General features: G+C 36.4%; 1 protein-coding gene across 1 annotated transcript; it reads left to right on the top strand.

Moving 5' to 3' along the window:
* Positions 1 to 436: 436 nt before the first annotated feature.
* On the top strand, positions 437 to 1,730 carry LOC115954590 (G-type lectin S-receptor-like serine/threonine-protein kinase SD2-5). The gene has a single exon (XM_031072497.1). It carries the CDS (start codon positions 871 to 873, stop codon positions 1,594 to 1,596), a length of 726 nt encoding a protein of 241 aa, XP_030928357.1. The 5' UTR covers positions 437 to 870; the 3' UTR covers positions 1,597 to 1,730.
* The last annotated feature ends 18,335 nt before the right edge of the window (positions 1,731 to 20,065 follow it).

Here is a 20,065-nt window from a genome sequence, read left to right as displayed (position 1 = left end):
GGTAGTTGTGGTTATCCGATTGTTTGCGGCACTTATGGTATTTCTACAAACGGCCAGTGTAGTTGTCCTGGACCCAAAAATGGGACCGACTATTTTATGCAAGTGAATGACAGGCTGCCTGACCAGGGGTGCTCTTTAATTACTCCCCTGTCTTGTAAAGCCTACCAAGATTGGACTATCCTGGAGCTCAAAAACATCTCTTACGTAAACATAGAAGACAACGATGGAGAATTCTTTGTGATTGATTCAGAGAGTTGCAAACAGGCGTGCTTAAAAAATTGTTCTTGCAAAGCTGCTACTTACCATCAAGACTCGCGGGATTCCTTAGGGTACTGCTTTTTACAATCCCAAATTTTTTCACTCATAAGTGTGATACTTCCAGTCTCTATACAGTGTACATCAAGGTCCAGAATGTCCCAAGTGCAATCACTCTTTCCCCAGAGCAGAAAAATCACGGAAAGGAAAAAAAATTGCTTTTAATAATTTTGGGATCCGGCACGAGTTTGTTTGGTCTGTTTGGTTTAATTGGAATCTTGGTTCTTCGGTTTCTCAAGAATAAAGATTTTGATGAAGCTGAGGAGTGTTATTTAGATCATGTTCCAGGATTGCCCACAAGATATTCTTTTGGGGATTTGCAAGCCATGACGGAGAATTTCAATAAGAAGCTTGGTGCAGGTGGATTTGGCACAGTTTTTGAAAGCACTTTGATTAACGGCACTAAAGTTGCTGTGAAGCGTTTAGATGGTTTTAGTCAAATCAAAAAATCATTTTTAGCTGAGATTGAGACAATTGGCAGCATTCACCATTTCAACTTGGTAAGAGATTGGATTTTGTGCTCAAAGATCTCATAGCCTTCTTGTTTATGAGTACATGCCTAATGGGTCTTTGGATAAATGGATTTTCCAAAGGACCCATGAGTTTACACTAGATTGGCATCGGAGAAAGAAGATCATTCTTGACATAGCAAAGGGACTCGCTTATCTTCATGAAGATTGCAATAAAAAGATTGCTCACTTAGACGTCAAACCTGAAAATATCCTTCTAGATGAGAATTTTAATGCAAAAGTTGCTGATTTTGGTTTGTCTAAATTGATTGATCGGGACCAGAGCCAAGTTGTAACAATCATGAGAGGAACTCCTGGCTATTTGGCTCCAGAATGGTTGAGTTCAATAATTACTAAGAAAGTAGACGTGTATAGCTTTGGAGTTGTGCTGCTGGAAATATTGTGCAGACGGAGACATTTTGATCGTTCTCAACCAGAGGAATCAATGCATTTACTAGGACTTTTCAAGGAAAAGTTAAAGGAGAAGCAGTTGTTGGATCTTGTTGATAAGTATAATGAAGATATGCAATTACATAAAGAAGAAGTTGTGGATATGATGAAGGTTGCTGCTTGGTGTTTGCAAAGTGATTTTGCAAAGAGGCCTTCCATGTCAGTGGTTGTTAAGGTCTTGGAGGGCGTTGTGGATGTTGAAGAGAACATAGATTATAATTTCTGCAATCCACCTATTCCAAACACAAGAGCAAGAGTCATGCATAAGGAAGTAAGTGGTGATTCTGCTTTATTGGATTCAGTTCTATCAGGACCACGGTGACAATTCACAAGAACATGTATTTTGTTGTATGATGAGTGAGGTAATTAATAAGTTCTTTCTAGTGTTGATTGAATTTTCTAGTTTCCAAATTGTTGTAGCAGGTTTGAACCAAAGTATGGCAATAGCTTCTCTATCTATAACATATATGTCACTTTGTATGATGTTGTCAGAAATGTGTACGACATACATTTGAAGATGATATTCAAATTTGAAATTTATCAATTGTATTAAATAAATATCTCATTTGCTATAGATTGTACCATGTTTTGAAAGAATCAAGTAAAGTATCTAACTTTGCAAGTTTAGTTAATATTAACAATATTTCAAATTCTACAGTTATTTAATTGGAAAAGGTTAGATGATTATGATGTTCTTTTGGACCTTGAATTTGGATATGGGGCAAGGAAAAAAAAAAAATAGAATTAGATCATTTTCACGAAATTTGTACAATGAAGACCAGACCTCTTTCGGAGACAGTCTACTCATCCTCTTGATAAGATTACATTTCAAAATTCAATCTTTTCATTAGGAGGCAGGAGGGCAAATTCAGAACTGTTAAGTAGCAAATATGCTGAAGTTTAATGTTAGAAATGGAGAGAGGATCATGTTCGGAAGTTCCTAGAAAAAGTACCTCATACAGTCTCCCCTCATGCACAAACGTGTGGACCCAACAAGTCCATGTGAGACAGGAGCACAACGTGTTCGCTAATTTCACCCAACTACCCAATTAGCACCCCTCTTCCACACTTTTGTGTGAAAGTCAGCAATTCCGTTTGAGAGGGACTCAATATTCACCAGCCACCGGGCCTGGGCCATGAAGTAAAGTTGACTAAAACTCTACCCTTTTCTATTCAAAGAAAAAAATTTGGCCTAACTTTGCTAGGTCTTCTCTTCAGGCACAAACGTCACACAGGCTGCTGGTGCATGTGAGTGTCCACCAAGGAAAGTATTGCCTTTAAAAGTATAGTATAAATATGTTTTGTCACTTAACGTGACACTTTATATACAATTAGGTTTAGATAATAAATTCTAAATCATGAACTAGTTTTTCTTCATTTTCAATGAAATAGAGATCATTTTCTATCTTCTAGATCATGAAATAAATGCATTTAAATAACACTAAAGACCCAACTTTTTTCGCAATATGTTGAGGTGACATTATTATTACTGTAACTTCATTTTCATATATGACTATTCCAAACATCATGTTTATTGATTGGAAGTGGGGATTGAATTATCTAGTTTCCAATTTGTTGTAGCAGGTTTGAACCCAAATATTGAGGCCAAAATGGGCAAATGCCCATTTCACACAAAAAATCTAGCATTCTGCCCCCTTTCCCAAAAAAAAAAAAAAAAAAAAAAAATTCTAGAGCCCTATAGTGGCGTTTTAAAGAGCCTAAAGTGATGTTTTAAGGACTTATAGTTGCGTTTTGGAACTCGAGCTCCATGAACTCGAGTTTCATGCAAGCTTTTTTTTTTTTTACCTATACCTCGAGTTCATGGAGCTCGAGTTTCAAAACTCCACTATAGGCTCCTTAAAACGCCACTATAGGGCTTAACTCGATTTTAAGAAAATCGTATTTCAAAATAGGGACATTTCCCTAATTAGTTTGGAAAAGAGGGCAAAATGCTAGATTTTTTGCGCGAAAGAGGCAAAGGCCAATTTTCTCCAAATATTGCAATTGCCATGACTTCTCTGTCTATAACATACATGTCACTTAATTTATAAGATGTCATCACTTAATTTATAAGATGTCAGAAATATGTGTACGACATAGATTTGAAGGTGACAGTTCAAATTAAAAATTTATGAATTATTGAAACGCTCATTTGCTAGAAGTTTTACGTTTTTAATTATTTATTTTAAGAATCATTCACTAGTTAACTATCTCACTTTTACAAGTTCAGTTAAATTCAAAGTCTGTGTCAAATTCTGCATATTTTCATTATCAATTATTTAACTTATCACTACGTGATAGTTTTTAGACCCTTTAAAACCACAAACAAATTAACCTAGGTAATTAGCCAAGTTGTTACTTAGTCCAATTTAACAAGTCTAGGTTATCACAATAACAAAGATCATATCATGCAAAGCAGCGGAAAGATAAATAACACAAGATATGATCACCCAGGAAACCAAACTGATAAAAACCTGGGAAGGATTTGACCTAGCTATCCTCAAGGTAAACTTGAATCCACTATCTTGAAAGAATCGAAGTTCATACAATAAGACTTACAAGCCCCCACGCTTGACTTCTTATTGCTACCAACCAGTAGAACTTATTGACACGACTACGTGCAAGCTCTGAATCCACTAACTCCTTCTTTCTTGGATTCACCACCAGATACAAGCACACCCGCTTGTGTTTTCTTTAAGCTTCAATGGCAGCAACTGAGTTGATCATCAAGGTGTAGATAAATCTTCTCCTTGAAAACCCTAAGTTTGTGTAAAGGAAAGCTCATCTAGATCTCACAAGAGATTTACACAAACCGCAATATGAGCAACACTAAAACGTGGCTAGGGTTTGCCTTTTATACTTAGGACAAATTAGAAAACCCTAAAAACATTTTAAAACAACTAGGGCTGAGTTGGAAATTCTGCAGAAAAAACATTCTACCCGAGCTTCGATCGATCAAGCCTAAGCTTCGATCGATCGAGCCAGACCGAAATGCATAATGCTTTCCTGCATTAGCTCGATTCCAACTTTACATAAATGTACAACTTTGAGCAAGACTAAAACACTTCTAAACACATTGTTTTGATCATGGTTTGCCAACAATACAAATTAGAGTTCTAAATACATAAATACTAAGTCTTTAGAACCTAACAAACTCCCCCTTTGGCAATCCGTGACAAAACACAATTAGAAACTCAAAGTTTACAAAATAAAAGCCCTTTACAAAAATAATGCTCATAAAAAAAATTCAATCCTAACTACTATCCATCAGTTGCAAGTGTAGACAGCAGCTCAATTGAATCAACCTGTATATTTCTTGAAACACTAAACAAAATGCATAACCGCATGTGTGGAAACAATACAAGTAAACAAATTAAATTCTTGATTTCAAACAACACACAATAAAGACATATATCAATGAATACCTCATAAATATAAATCAATAAACAGTTTGAAACAAGAAACATATAAGGTAACAAAAAAAAAAAAAAAAAAACACTCCCTCTAACATGAATATCCCACCAAAAACATGGCAAGAGCTAAAAAGGTAAAATACAATGTGAAGCACCTAGATACAATCTAAATTCCACAAGCTCCAACCAAAGAAATACTCTCCCCTTGAAAACAAAAAACTCTACAAAGTACTCCCCCTTTTTGTGACGGAATGCCAAAAGGCAAACAAACTCCATCATCAAAAGGGAGGTGGTCTAAACTGTGCCAACTCCGCACGCAAGGCACGAATCTCATCGAGCACGTCCACCAAAATCTATCCATGAGCCGCCTGAACGGTTAAGACATAATCCAACGTACGTCGAATGTTTGAATCATCCGAAGTAGTTGGTGGAGGAACATCAGCAGCAGCAGCAGTAGCACCAGACGTCTCATCATCATCAGTACCTGTAGATTAGGGAGGAGGGGGAACAGTACTAGATGACGCACCCTTAGGACGCGAAGGAACAGCTCACATGTGAGCAGTCCTCTGTCTAAGAAAGGTGTCACCAGACGGAAAACCATCTAGACCTAAAAAGAGCAAAATCCTATGAATGAAAATAGGATGAATAAGCGCATGTCCTACGGTAGAACTCCTATGAATCTCGTTCAAAGAACGAAGGAACAGATGAGGGAAACTGATCGACGCACCAGAAACAAAAGCATACAAAAATACACATCGCTCTAGAAGGATGGTGTGGAAATGAGAAATAGGCCACAACGAATGACACGTTATCCTAAAGAAAAGATAGGCAGTCTCGGTAAGCTCAGCGGACGTGATCCAAGGATCAGAACGACAGAACCCCACTGGATAGATGACCCAGTGATGTATGACATGACAACATCTAAGGAGGGCGACTCATCATAGGGATAGATAGGCTCCCGAACAACCGGAACCCCAAGAGCCTCAGCCACTACCCGAGGGATAATGGTGAACTCAACACCTCGTATCCAACTCCTAACAAGAGTGTTGGAATCATAGATGTGGCAAGAGAGGTTCAAGAAGAACTCTCTAATCAAGGCGGTCGGGGGTGAATGATCTATCTCTAAGAGAGGCAACCAACCTCTAGACTTAAAGTTAGCCCTAATGGCCGGATCAATCTCATCTAAAACCACAGAACACTCAGCCCAAATCTTACGCTTATTGTTCAAAGTATCAAAGGCCTCTCTGCTCTTATCATTCCTAAACACCTCACTCCTAGAGGGAGACTCAGAGGAAGTGGAAGGGGTCCTATGGGCTCTAGTTTTCCTAGGCATGATGCTAGGATAAGGACCAAAACACAAAGCAAAGGAACAAAAAAAAAAAAATACCAAGGGCAGACTGCAAGTTAGCACCAGAAAAAAAATATAGAACAAAATCTAAATGATGCATGAACAATTTAAATGGTATGATGCATGTCCGAATGCAGTGCAATTAAGTCCAAATAAGTTCAAATTCACAAAATTGGCTTGAACATAGAGGTATTAACACAAAAACCCCAAAATTTGGAAAACCACTTGATCAACTTGAAAGATATTGACTAATTGATCATCTTACAAGATAGATTTCAAAAAATAATGACCAAGTACATCAATTGAACAAGCCAATTTCATCAATTTGATCCAATTTGAACAAAATCCCCAATTTGGATCAATTACAAACCCTAGAATTTTCAATTTTTCAAAAATCCCCAAAATGATCAAATTAACCAACATATATCATGAATATAACAATATAGAGACAAAACCCAATGATCAATTTCAGACAACATGGCTTGAAACATCAAAAAAACCAATTTGAAAAGTGCCGAAAATACCCAATGAAATGCATGAAAAATGCATGATAACATGAAATAAAATGCAAAAGGAAGGGCATAAAGACTTACCGGCTTAGAGAGAGGAAAACCTTGCAAAATTTTTGAAGGAAAACGACAAAAAATTCTTAGTAGAGCCTTGCCAAATCGGAGAGAGAGAGAGAGAAGAAAGTTTGAAAAGGTTTGAAAAAGTGACTTTGAAATTGTCCAATCTGACTTTTAAAAAACATGATTCACGAGTTTCGATTGATCGAAAATTAGCCTCGATCGATCGAAACAAACAGAGACTTTAACAAACCAATTTTAAAAAAGTTCGATTGATCGAAAAACAATTTCGATCGATCGAAATAGTCAGAGGCTCTCTCAAACATATTTAAACAATTTCGATTGATCGAAAAATAGAATGGATCGATCGAAATGGACAGAGGCTCACTAAATTTGATGAAAAACACAGTTTTTTGAAAAAAAAATTCTGAATCAACTCAAAGCATTGAAATTTTAGAACAAAATGCTTGAGTATGTGATGATTGTGATTTTCAAAAACAAGAATTTTAAGCCCAAATTTCCCAAAAATAAAATTTCTTGCATTCTCCATAAATTTTCAAGCAACAAATTAATTTTGCACAAAATTCAAAGTATTTACAAAACTTGGTTGGTCAGACCATAAACACACACAATAACATGTACAAAGTTTAGCAAAGAGTAACTCGTGTAGTGTGTGCACTTAGCAAAAGCTTGAGATACATGTGAGGTGATATGTGAATAGCAATCAATCACAAAGTCTACAAAATTCATCACAAAGAATTTAAAAGAGACTATCGTCTAACGAGTTACATCATATAACTCCCACATCTCCTAGATCATAAGCTTGCAATAATGTAAATTTCTTAAATTTATGCCTCATAATATACACACCAAATTTTAAGTCATGTGATTGTGACATCAAGCCCAATAGTACACACCAATTTTAAGTATTAAGCAATTTAAACCGAGGCTTCACCTTATGTTCTTTTCGTGCATGTGCTACACTTTCTCGAGCACAAAATCTTATGATATGCACTAAGGTGTTCATGATTGGCTAGTGAATAGTGGTGAGATGGTTATTTGTGCCTTTCTCTAAAAGTTCAAGTCCGACAGTAAAAAACATGTGACTTCAAGAATAAGCCAGAGTAATCAAAAACCATAAACATCTTTCCCATACAACATGCACTACAAAGTTTCAACTAGTAAAGTGCAATAAGTAAGATCATCAAAGCTAAACAAGGTACAAACGATATGTTATGTGAAAATAAATTGACCAACCTTGTTCTTCAAAAACCAAGAAGAATAGTACAAAACACAATTTGCTTCCTTTTTCTTCCCTTTTTTATTTTATTTTTTTATTTATAAAAAAAAAAAAAAAAAAAAAAAAACACCTAGAATGAAATGCATGAATGTTATGTAATGCAAATCCTAGAAAACAAAAAACAAAACCAAAGAACAAAGGTCACAAAGGGTAGAGTAATGAAGCACAAGGACCATGTCAGAAATACTCAATTAGTTCGAGTCTTTTGCATCCAAAACCTTTTAGATGCACCACGAGAATTGGAGTTCTTATTCACATGGGAATGATTACCAACTCCAGGATTAGAATAAAGGTTTAAAGCCTTTACCAATTCACCAATAAGTACCATAGGATCTTGTGCTTGAGGTACAGGTACTTTTGGTTTCTTTGCTCTCTTTGTGGCTTGCAGCTTATAACAGTTAGGACGTATGTGTCCAGACTTTCCACAAAAATGACAAACCCATGCAGGCTTATCATGTGTTTTGTCCTTAGATAGGGTAGGCTTCTTAGACTTAGACTCTTTCAGATCAACCCTAATCTTCCTAGATGATGAAATTTCTATGGGTTTGACAACCTCACTCATAGGGGGTTTGACAGTTTCACTCACTATCTCACTCACAGAAGGTTCAGAAGAAGATGAAGGGACAAAGTTTGTGGAATGAGGAGCTGACACAGAGATGCTTTCAACATAACCTAAACCGGATTTGTCAGAAGGAGATTTTTGAACACTCAACATTTGATCAAGTTTAGAACTAGCAGATCTAGCAACAGATAAATCAAGTTCCAAAGATTTAACTTTATCAAGCAAAAACATATTCTCAGTTTTCACATTGTTCAAAAGTTCAGTAGTATCAAACAGTTTTACAAGCAAATTCTTCTTATCAAGCTCAAGAGATTCAATTTTCTTCAGGCCAAGTTCAACATTTATAGCATCCTTTGCAGCAACTTTGCAAAGTTTATTATAGGCCTCTTGAAGATCTACATCCTCAAAGAGTTCCCCATCAGAAAGGTTCTTTTCAACAGATATGCTTTCATTGACTACAGCAGTAGCAGTGAAAGCAATGAAGTTTCCATCCTCATCATAATTAGACTCATTATCTGAAACTTCACCATCACTAAGGGTTACAACCATAGCCTTACCCTTAGACTTCAAATAGGTAGAACATTCAGATTTCATGTGATCATACCCTTGACATCCAAAACACTGAGAACCCAAAGAATTATTAGAAGATTGACCTACTTTTTCTCTAGGTTTATCATTATTGTTAACCTTAGTGGGATCATACTTCCTAAAATTTTTAGGTTCAGCAGTGTTCGTGCCTCTTGCCTTTCTGTTACTATTCCTGAAAAAGTTTCTAAAATTCTTGGCAAGGTAGGCAATCTTTGTAGCAGAGAGCTTATCATCAAATCTACCACCTTTAACATCATCAACTGACTTAAGAGCCATTGATTTGGATTTGGTAGTTTTGGATAGATCCAACTCATAAGATTGAAGAGATCCTACAAGTTCATCAACAGGAATGGAGTCCACATCCTTGCTTTCAGTAATGACAGTCACCTTGGGTCTAAAGTCTTCAGTTAAAGATCTAAGTATCTTCCTAACAATTTTAGGTTAATCATAGATTTCACCCAAGTTAAAAGCAGAATTAATAATGTCATTCAATTTAACATAGAATTCATCAAAAGATTCATCATCAGACATCCTAATGCTTTCAAATTTAGAAGTCAATTGCTGCAATTTATTGATTTTGACAGCCTTTGTGCCTTCATGCACAGTCTAGAGGATATTCCAAGCAGTATGAGCAACCTCATCATTAGAGATTCTCTTAAATTCCTCCATAGAAATAGCGTTAAAGATAGCATTCATAGCCTTGCTATTAAACGCAACTACCTCTTTTTGAGAAGTTTCCCACTCACTAATAGGAGTAGTGGGCTTCTCCCATCCGTATTCAACAGAGTTCCACACTCTCTCATTAATAGATTTCAGGAATGTTTTCATCCTTACTTTCCAATAAGCATAATTATTCCCATCAAAGTGAGGAGGAATAACTAGAGAGTGTCCGTGTTCCATGACAACAGGGGTCAAGGATCAACTCAGTGATCAAAAGATCAACAACAAAAGAGCAACCCGCTCTGATACCACTTGATAGTTTTTAGACCCCTTAAAACCACAAACAAATTAACCTAGGTAATTAGCCAAGTTGTTACTTAGTCCAATTTAACAAGTCTAAGTTATCACAATAACAAAGATCATATCATGCAAAGCAGCGAAAAGATAAATAATACAAGATATGATCACCCAGGAAACCAAACTGGTAAAAACCTGGGGAGGATTTGACTTAACTATCCTCAAGGTAAATTTGAATCCACTATCTTGAAAGAATCGAAGTTCATAAAATAAGACTTACAAGCCCCCACGCTCGACTTCTTATTGCTACCAACTAGTAGAACTTACTGACACGACCACGTGCAAGTTTCAAATCCACGGACTCCTTCTTTCTTAGATTCACCACCAGATACAAGTATACCCGCTTGTGTTTTCTTTAAGTTTCAATGGCAGCAACTGAGTTGATCATCAAGGTGTAGATAAATCTTCTCCTTGAAAACCCTAAGTTTGTGTAAAGGAAAGCTCCTCTAGATCTTACAAGAGATTTACACAAACTGCAATATGAGCAACACTAAAACGTGGCTAGAGTTTGCCTTTTATACTTAGGAAAAATTAGAAAACCCTAAAAATGTTTTAAAACAACTAGGACTGAATTGGAAATTCTGTAGAAAAAACATTCTGCCCGAGTTTCGATCGATCGAGCCTAAGCTTCGATCGATTGAGCCAGACCAAAATGCATAATGCTTTCCTGCATTAGCTCGATTCCAACTTTACATAAATGCACAACTTTGAGCAAGACTAAAACATTTCTAAATACATTGTTTTGATCATAGTTTGCTAACAATACAAATTAGAGTTCTAAATACATAAATACTAAGTCTTTGGAACCTAACACTAGGCTCAAATTCATATGGTTTGATGAGGTTAGGATAATAGTGATGTCCCTTTTCAGCCTTTGGTTTGGATGCACAAGAAAAATATAAGATTAGGTCATTTTTATTAAAATTTGTACAATGAATTCCAAACATGTTCGTTTTCTTGAAAATCTTAAAATGAAGACCAGACATGTCTTAGACCAGATTACTCATTTTCTTGATACGATTACAATTCAAACCATTTCATCTGGTGGCCGGACACACTCAAGACTAGTAAGTAGTACTTTTTGAATAAGACTAGCAAGTAGTTTAGAGTAATATTCCCTAGTGTTATCGCCCAAGGTGATGGTTTTCAATGGTTTATTGCCAAATGATTTGGTGGTTACTCGATCTTAGGTTCTACTCTGGCAATAAGAAACGCCTATACTGAGTATTGGTGAAACATGGGCTTAGTGCTTATTGATGCCTTGGTGACACTCGGGTAATTATGGCTCACTAAATTTAACGGATAAATACTACTATAGTCACGTTTAGACAGGGAAGCCTCCTTCGGTCGGCCCCTTTAACCATATAGTTTGGTTCAATTATAATTAAGCTCCCAACCTTTTAATTAATACATTTAACACCCTAAAGATTGGGTTACAATAAAATCCTTATAATTCTGTCCAAATTAACAGAACTTATATTTCGAGGATAAACTCTTTAATTTATTTGTTTGTTGACAATTGATAATTACAATGGTGAAAGGGAATTTGGATACAAAATGTCTCTAATGAAATATTATGAGGTATCAGTTAGTTTTAGGGGTATCAAATGGGTGGATTTGGGGTGGGCATAATTGGGTTGGGTACAAAAACTCATTTACCCATTTATTGCTCATTTAACTAATTACTTCTAACCCAAACCCAACCCAACCCAATTATTATGAGTAAACCCCAACCCATCTAATTACCTAATAATCTAAATTACCAAAATTCCCCTAAAACTTGAAAATAACCAAAGTACTCCTAAAATCCTTTAAAATTACCAAAATACCCTCTAAACCTAAAAAAAGACAAAATATGCTCAAAAATCACTAAAAATTACCAAGATACCCCCTAAAACCTAAAAAATGACTGAAATACCCCTGAAACCTAAAAAATGACCAAAACAACCCCGAACCTAAAAATTGACCAAAATGCCCCCTATTGATACCATATTTTGTTCGTCCTCGATTTACGTGCTAGACCTTGAAAAAACCAAAAATATTATTTTCTCTCCATGGGGCTACGAGAATATCTAGAATGATTTGGCGTAACTTGTTCGGACATTGGAGCACCCATAGTGCATTTTTCAACTAAAATGACCAAAATGCCCTTAGTCAATCCTAGGATTGACCAAAGGTCAAACAAGGTAAAAAATCTCACAAAACAACATTTTTAATAGTTTTACATCAAACCCGTGCTTCTCAGAGATTTTTAACAAATTTGACCAAGTTTGACTCTAAGTTGACTTCGGGTGGGCCCAAAAACCCTAATTTTGATCCGACAATCAGAACATGTTAAAACCAATGCCATTGCGAAGATTATCAAATTCTCATTCCAACAACTGTTCATGAGTTGAAATCAGAGTTAGAACGGCTAAGATATCACGAAAATCGAGATAACACACCGATCAATGTACCACTATCTTCTGAGAGTCATAACTTTTGATCCGACTGTTAGATTTTCAAGTTCCATACCTTTTCAGAAACAAGAAGTCAAGATCTTTCCAAGGGTTTCAAGATCCACCCAATCCAAGGCCTTTTGAAGGTGGCGGCCCTTGAAGGGCCGTTGCCTCTTGAAGGGCCGTTGCCTCGAAAATCGTGTCGGGGCTATTAAAGGCCCTAGGCACCCTTCAGACCAAAAAAGAGAGGTCTCCCTTGGTTCTGCTCTCTGCCTGAATGTCTTCTACACGTTTTTCCTCTCTTCCAAAAAAAAAAAAAAAAAAAAAAAAAAAAACGCACACAGACACACACACAAAAACACATCAAAGTCTCTTGATTCTTCTTTCTTCACAAAAAATACAAGATATTGTTCTTATACCCGATCTTCTTCTCCTTGGTTCTACATCTTGGATTTGGGGTTTAGGGGTGTGGATGTAGCTTTCTAGCTACTATCCACACCCCTAACCTTCTAAATCTTTTTCTAGCATTTATCGTGCTCTTTTTTTGTTTGAATAACATGATTTATTACTTTCCTAGCATGTTGCTTGCTTTATTTGTGTTTCTAGCCTAAATCTCCATGCTTTTTATGCTTTTTGCCATGTTTCATGCTTAGATCTACATCCTTTCATGCTTATATGTTTAGATCTACATGCTTTAGGCTTTATGCCATGTTTTCCTATGTTTTGTGCCTCTTTTTGTTCGAGGTTGATGTTAGGGTTACATGCTCACATGTTGGTATGATGTTGTCGGCTACGCCTTGCTCAGATCTATGTGTTTATGTGTTTATTTTCATGATATATGGTTGGATCCAAGTCTTCACATGCTTATATGCTTGGATTCATGTTCTTCCATGTTTACATGTATGTTTCTATACCTATATGTCTAGATCTATGTTTTTCACATGCCTATATGCTTGGATCTATATTCTCTACATGCTTTATGATATCTTCCATGTGCTTGTGCGCTTCATGCCATGTTTGTGTTCCTAGACCTAGGCTATTTTTGTCATGCCATGTGCTATTGTAGCCTTTTTGTCGCTTTGTTTTTCTTTCTTGTATTTTGGCCTATTGGTTCGGACCTAATCTAGACCCTATGGTCTTTGTCATGGTCCATACACCTTGGCCCACATCAAAGGGTTTGGATCATTCTTATTTGCATGTCTATGCTTGCATGCTTCTATGCTTTATGCTTGTGTTAGCCTCTCTTGTTCTAGGCTTTGCCATGCTTGACACCCTTAGTGGGTTTGTGGTTGTGTGGATACATCCGACGCCCATGAGGCCTTGTTTGGATGTAACCAATTGGGGTGCATCGCCATGATGCTGGTTGTTTCATGCATACCTTTCCCCTTTTTCGTTTCGTGTGATGATATGCTTACCATGCTTGTTTGTGCCACCTGTTGGCTTTATTTGCATCTTTACACGCTTTCTTACATGTCCATGCATGTGTCTTGCTTGCTAGTGTGTTGTCCATACTTCAATACAATGAAGCTATGGACACTCGATTCAAACCTACATTTGTCCATCACGGACGCCACATTTTGTTTGCTTTTTTGCTTGTTTGCCTTATCACTTGTTTGCTCGCATCCTTGTTTCTATGTTTGCCATATCTATCATGTTCATCTGTTCCATACCTTTATCATGTGCTCTTTGCATCTTTTCCTTCCATTGCTTGCTTGCTAGTTTCTTGTCTTTACCTTTGCATGTACACATATGGAGTGAAGACGTATGTAGCTAGGGCACGGTTTCCCAGGCGCAAGCAAAAAAGGGCGTGGATGCGAGCATGTCAATATAAGCCAAACGACTGTGTTTAGTAGGTTTAAGGGTCTAGCTTTTCCCATTTGGTTATGTACTCTTTTAAACCCCCTTCCTTCCTTCCCCATTTCTCTCTTAGATAGTTTGTATTAGGTATATCATGCCATGTACCATTCGTCCTCATCTCTAGAGTATGGTGACCCGTGTTTACCTTCTTGCACCTATATTTTGGGCTATGCTCTAGGGATGTAGGCATTTACTTTCCTGCTCTGTTTGCTTGCATTGTGCATGATGTATGCATATATATTCCTACTCGCCCCTTCTGGTGTGATTGTCATAGTCTGTGTCACCTAAGGCAAAGCGATGCCTAATTTCCACAGCGAAAGTAAGGTGACATGTTGCCGGATTTTCACCGTGGAAATCTAGCACTTTGCCTGAATGCCGTAAGAGAGCATAGATTGAGGCCACACCTCAAAGCCCCATGCATGCAAAGGCCCGAAAGCCAATACCAAAATCATGTTTCTTATTGTCAATCTTTGAAAATTAAGGTTTTATCAAAACAAAGGATTGTTCTTAGAAAGGCGTTGTGGGGTGCCTAACACCTTCCCCACACGTAACCAAATTTCCAGACCTAAGAATCAAGATTTTTTGCCATCCACATTAGATTAGGAAAAATGCCATTTTTCTTAGCTTAGGATTGGTAATAAAATCAACTAGAAACAGGTAACGAATCACACCTTTAAAAAACCCAATGATTGATGGCAACTCCACTTACCTTTGGTAATCCCTTAAAATTTGGCCCAGATTCCTGCCACAATGCCAAAGGTAGACCTACCTTCCTCCACCGAGGGAAAAAGCACTTGAAGCCTCGCGCGAACCACGCCACACACTACTACACACGTGCACACATGATCATCATCCGAGAAAGGGGGCCTCCAACAGGCCTTGTGCAGCAAAAGCGTCGCCACGGTGGGTGGTCGAACGAAGGCGGTGGTTCTCCGTTCCGTTTTCAAGGCTAGGCGTCGACACCCCCTAAACCTAAAAAATGACCAAAATACTACCGAAACCTAAAAAATGACTGAAATACTCCCGAAACCTAAAAATTACCAAAATACCCTTTAAGTCTAAAAAAGACCAAAATACTCTCGGAACCTTAAAATAACCGAAATACCCACAAAACTTAAAAAATGATCAAAATAACTCTGAAACCTATAAATTGACCAAAATACCTCATAAACCTAAAAAAATAACCGAAATAACCCTAAAACCTAAAAATGACCAAAATAATCTTGAAACCTAAAAATTGACCAAATTACCCCCTAAACCTATAAAATGACCAAAATACCCCCGAAACCTATAAAATGACCAAAATATCCCCGAAACCTATAAAATGACAAAAATGCCCCTTAAACCTATAAGATGATAAAAATACATCCTAAACCTAAAAAAATGACCAAAATCCCTCCAAAATTTATAAAATGACTGAAATATCTTGAAATTTAAAAAATGACCAAAATACCCAAAAACTTAAAAAAAATTTATAGAAATACCCTTAAAACCTAAAAAATAACTGAAATATCCCCAAAAAAATTATCGACATTCCCGCAGAACCTAAAAAAATGATTAAATTTTCTTAGAACCTTTAATTTGATGAAAATACCCTTAAAACATCCAAAATACCCCAAACCTCTATTTTGGTAATTTTAGAGGCTTTGGGTGTATTTTGTTCATCTTATATGTTTAGTGGTATTTTGGTCATTTTAGATATTTTGAGGGGGTATTTTGGTCATTTTAGAGGTTTAGAGCTATTTTGGTAATTTTGGAGGGTTAGGGTATTTTTGGTAATTTTAGAGGTTTCAGGTTATTTGTGGTCATTTTAGAGGTTTTGGGTGTATTTTGGTCATTTTAAAGTTTTAGGGATATTTTCGTCATTTTATAGGTTTGAGGGTATTTCAATCATTTTTTTTAATGTTTCAGGGGGTATTTTGGTCATTTTTTAGTTTTAGGGGGGGTATTTTGGTTATTTTTTAGTTTTGGGGGTATTTGAGTTATTTTTAGGTTTCAGGAGTATTTTGGTCATTTTCTAAGTTATAGGATATTTTGGTCATGTTTTAGGTTTAGGGGGTATTTTGGTCAATTTTTAGGTTTTAGGAGTATTTTAGTCATTTTTTAGCTTTCGAGGGGTATTTTGGTCATTTTATAAGTTTAAGGGTATTTCGATAATTTTTAGGTTTCGGCGGTATTTCGATCATTTTTAGGTTTTGGGGGTATTTTGGTCATGTTTTAGCTTTTAAGGGTATTTTGGTTATTTTTTAGGTTTTGGGGGGTATTTTTGTCATTTTTTAGGTTTCAATGGTATTTCGGTCATTTATAGGTTTTAAGGGTATTTTTGTTAATTTTAGAGGGTTTCGGGTTATTTGTGGTCATTTTAGAGGTTTTGGGTGTATTTTGATCATTTTAAAGGTTTAGGGATATTTTCATCATTTTATCGGTTTGAGGGTATTTCAATCATTTTTTAAATGTTTCGAGGGGTATTTTGGTCATTTTTTAGTTTTAGGGGGGGTATTTTGGTCATTTCTAAGGTTTTGGGGGAGTATTTTAAGGTTTCGAGGGTATTTAAGTCATTTTTAGGTTTCAAGGGTATTTTGGTCATTTTTTTAAATTATAGGGTATTTTGGTCATTTTTTAGGTTTTAGGAGTATTTCAATCATTTTTTAGGTTTTGGGGGGTATTTTTGTCATTTTTTAGTTTTCAAGGGTATTTTGGTCATTTATAGGTGTAAGGACTCAATTTGTAGCGACCCCAAATTGGTTTACTAGGTTCGAACGTTAAAGGTCCAAACAATAAATTTGTAGAGAGTGGACTAAAAGGCTAGGCCTTGGTCACCGGATAGTGGTTAGTCATGATGTTCATGGTAATCGCACAAGGGTGAACCGCGCTTGCCCAAGAAGATTTTCTCCTCGGCACGGCATGGGAGGCTCTAGTTCTTGGCCCTCGTCCGATGAACTTCATGTTCTTATAATTCCTTTCACTTTTGGTTACCATTGTTCTAGCCTTTCTTTTTTGGGGCATGAATTCTTACATTATATAGCCCCTCTCAGTTGATCCTGACCGTCCAGCGGTTGATCAAGCAGGTAACTACTCGAGTGCCTGTCCCATCAGCCGCCTCCCCCCACTTTTTGTTAGTTGCAATAACCGAAACTACACTGTTCAGGGGTCTTTTCCCATCAATGTGGCTAGGACGTTTGTTAGCGCATTCAATGCGGAGGTGACGTCTTTTCCTTGAACCACTCCCACATTGTACCCCCGTGCAAGTCCCATTTTAGTCGCCTTTTCTTTTGGGAGCGCTTTGGAGGCTGCCTTTGATGATATGTCGTTCTTCCCTTTTGGGCCTTGGGATGCCGAGGACAGGGTCATCCTCGGCTGCATCTCTAGGCCATTTGGACTTTCGCTACCTGTCCTCGGCAACTACTCTCTTCGGCGCGGGTCTTGGGCCCTAATGGAAAGTGGGCCGGGACCACAAACTCTCTGAACCCACAATAGATTTTAAGGGTATTTTCGTAATTTTCAGATTTAGGGGGTATTTTGGTCATTTTTTAGGTTTAGGGAGGTATTTTGGTAAATTTTAGATTTCGTGGGTATTTATGTCATTTTATTAGTCTTGGGGGTATTTGGGTAATTTTTGAGGGTTCATGTGTATTTTGGTCTTTTCAGTGGTTTTTGGTATTTTAGAGTTGAGTGATTTGTAGAAATGATACTTGGATCATAATTGGATCTAATTGGGTACCAAATTAAAACCTAATAAACATTAATATTAATTGGGTTTAATTGGTTTAATACCTATTTAACCCAATTAATAATTAGGTGGGTTTGAGTCTTATTTAAGTGGGAGAGTTTGGGTGGGCAAATATGTGTGGATTGATTTTGCCACCCCTAGTTAATTTACAAGACTTATGGTGACCCTATCACAATTTAGTCTTACAAACTTTTGAATTATTACATTTTAAACTCCTCAAGTTTGGGTTAAAATAAAAAAATTTAGTTGGTCTTTGGACAAGACCCTAACAATTTCATCCTATCCCAAACCTTAGGGGCTCAAATATAGTATTTACAAGTTTGTGGCCTAAATAATAGCATCGGACCATTAAAGGGTAAATTCTAGCTTCTCTTGTATTTCAATTTGGCTTTTAGAGTTAAAAATAGTTATAAACTATGTTAATTTGAATTAGTTATAACTTTCTGTGTTTCTGGATAAAGCAACTCTGTATGACTAAATTAGAATTCACCTTCTCTAAATAATTTCTCATTAAATTGGATATGGTATTTTTTTTATTATAAATTAATTATTTTTATTATTATTTATCAATATGATATAAACTTTCCGGTGCATGGAATAGGTTAGCAATTTATCTACATAATATACTAAACTGAATGCTAAATAAATGATTCAAATGAAATTCTAATTGCATTTTAATTTAGTGCCAAGAGTTATAGATTCATTCTTATTAGATTTCACATGCTCTAATTTTGAAATTGTTGTAGCAGCTTTGAACGCCAGTCTGGCAATCTTCAATATTTCTCCATCTATAAAATTTGTGTACAACATACATACATTTGAACGTGTTACTCAAATTTAAAATTTATGAGTTATTTAACAAATCTCTCATTTGCTATAATTTGTTCGTTTTTTTATTTATAATTTAAAGAATCATTAGTTAAGTACATCTGACTTTCACAAGTTCAATTAATATTCAAAATCTTAGTCAAATTCTGTAGCTTTTCGTTATTAGTTACTTCACTAGGTTAAAATTCATCTAGTTTGCATGAGCGTATAGGATGATAGTACTGAGGTTCTTCTTGAGCCTTGGATTTGGATGGGGCAAGAAAAATATAGTACTAGATTATTATCATGAAATTTGTACAATGATGATCTGAACTCTTTCAGACCACTAGCTCATCCTCTTAGTGCAATCTATATATATCTATAAATAATACAAAATCGAAGACGTTTGATTATTTTCGAGAATACAAGCTGCCTCTCTCCTCCTTTTAATTCTTTTATTTTTGCCTGCCTCAAACGCAGAGCCCTTGGATCACCTCCCGCCTCTCTCTTATTTACGTGGAGCCCTTCACCTCTCAAACACCCCCCCTTCTTCTCCCTGCCAGTGCCCTCGAACTCTTTTCTTCGTTGTTTCCCCCAACACTGTGTTGTAAAATAGCGGAAGCTCAAAAAATTAAGATTGATTGTGAAAATATTTTAGGCTTAAGAAAGATCTCCAAACAAACAATAGAAATGAAGAAAATTAATCCAAAAGAAAATAAACACAAAACACCAAGATTTACGTGGTTCGGCAATAACCTACATCCACGGGCGACAACGAACATATTTCACTATAATAAATTTGGGATGATAAAAATTTGTGTAGAGACTCTCACAAATCCAAATCCCAAATACAACCAAATAGCTCTCTCTCTCTCACTCACAAATACAAAACCAAAGAACCAAAGGTTCACAAATACCAAATACCAATTGCGCACAAACCAAAGAGAGGGCCACAAAGCAAATCTAAAAGTTGCAACGCACCAAGAGCGAGCAAATCATCAAACCGTAGAACCAATACCAAGCAGTAACAAACCTCTCTCATTATTCCAAATTGCAACCCATAAATATCAGATAACCAAACAAAGAGAGAGCCTTTTTCTTACACACTCTCATCTCTTTATCTCTAATTTTCTGTAGTAGCACTATGCTTATATAGGAGACTTGA

The sequence above is a fragment of the Quercus lobata genome, chromosome 8 (assembly GCF_001633185.2).
Source record: "Quercus lobata isolate SW786 chromosome 8, ValleyOak3.0 Primary Assembly, whole genome shotgun sequence".
In the NCBI taxonomy this organism is placed as follows: Eukaryota; Viridiplantae; Streptophyta; class Magnoliopsida; order Fagales; family Fagaceae; genus Quercus; species Quercus lobata.
The sequence above is the reverse complement of the archived record's forward strand: the minus strand, read 5'-3'. Positions and strand labels throughout refer to the sequence as shown.

Bases quoted from the DNA above. Each gene is read 5' to 3' on its own strand.
- LOC115954590 (XM_031072497.1), top strand. From the start codon at position 871: ATGCCTAATGGGTCTTTGGATAAATGGATTTTCCAAAGGACCCATGAG.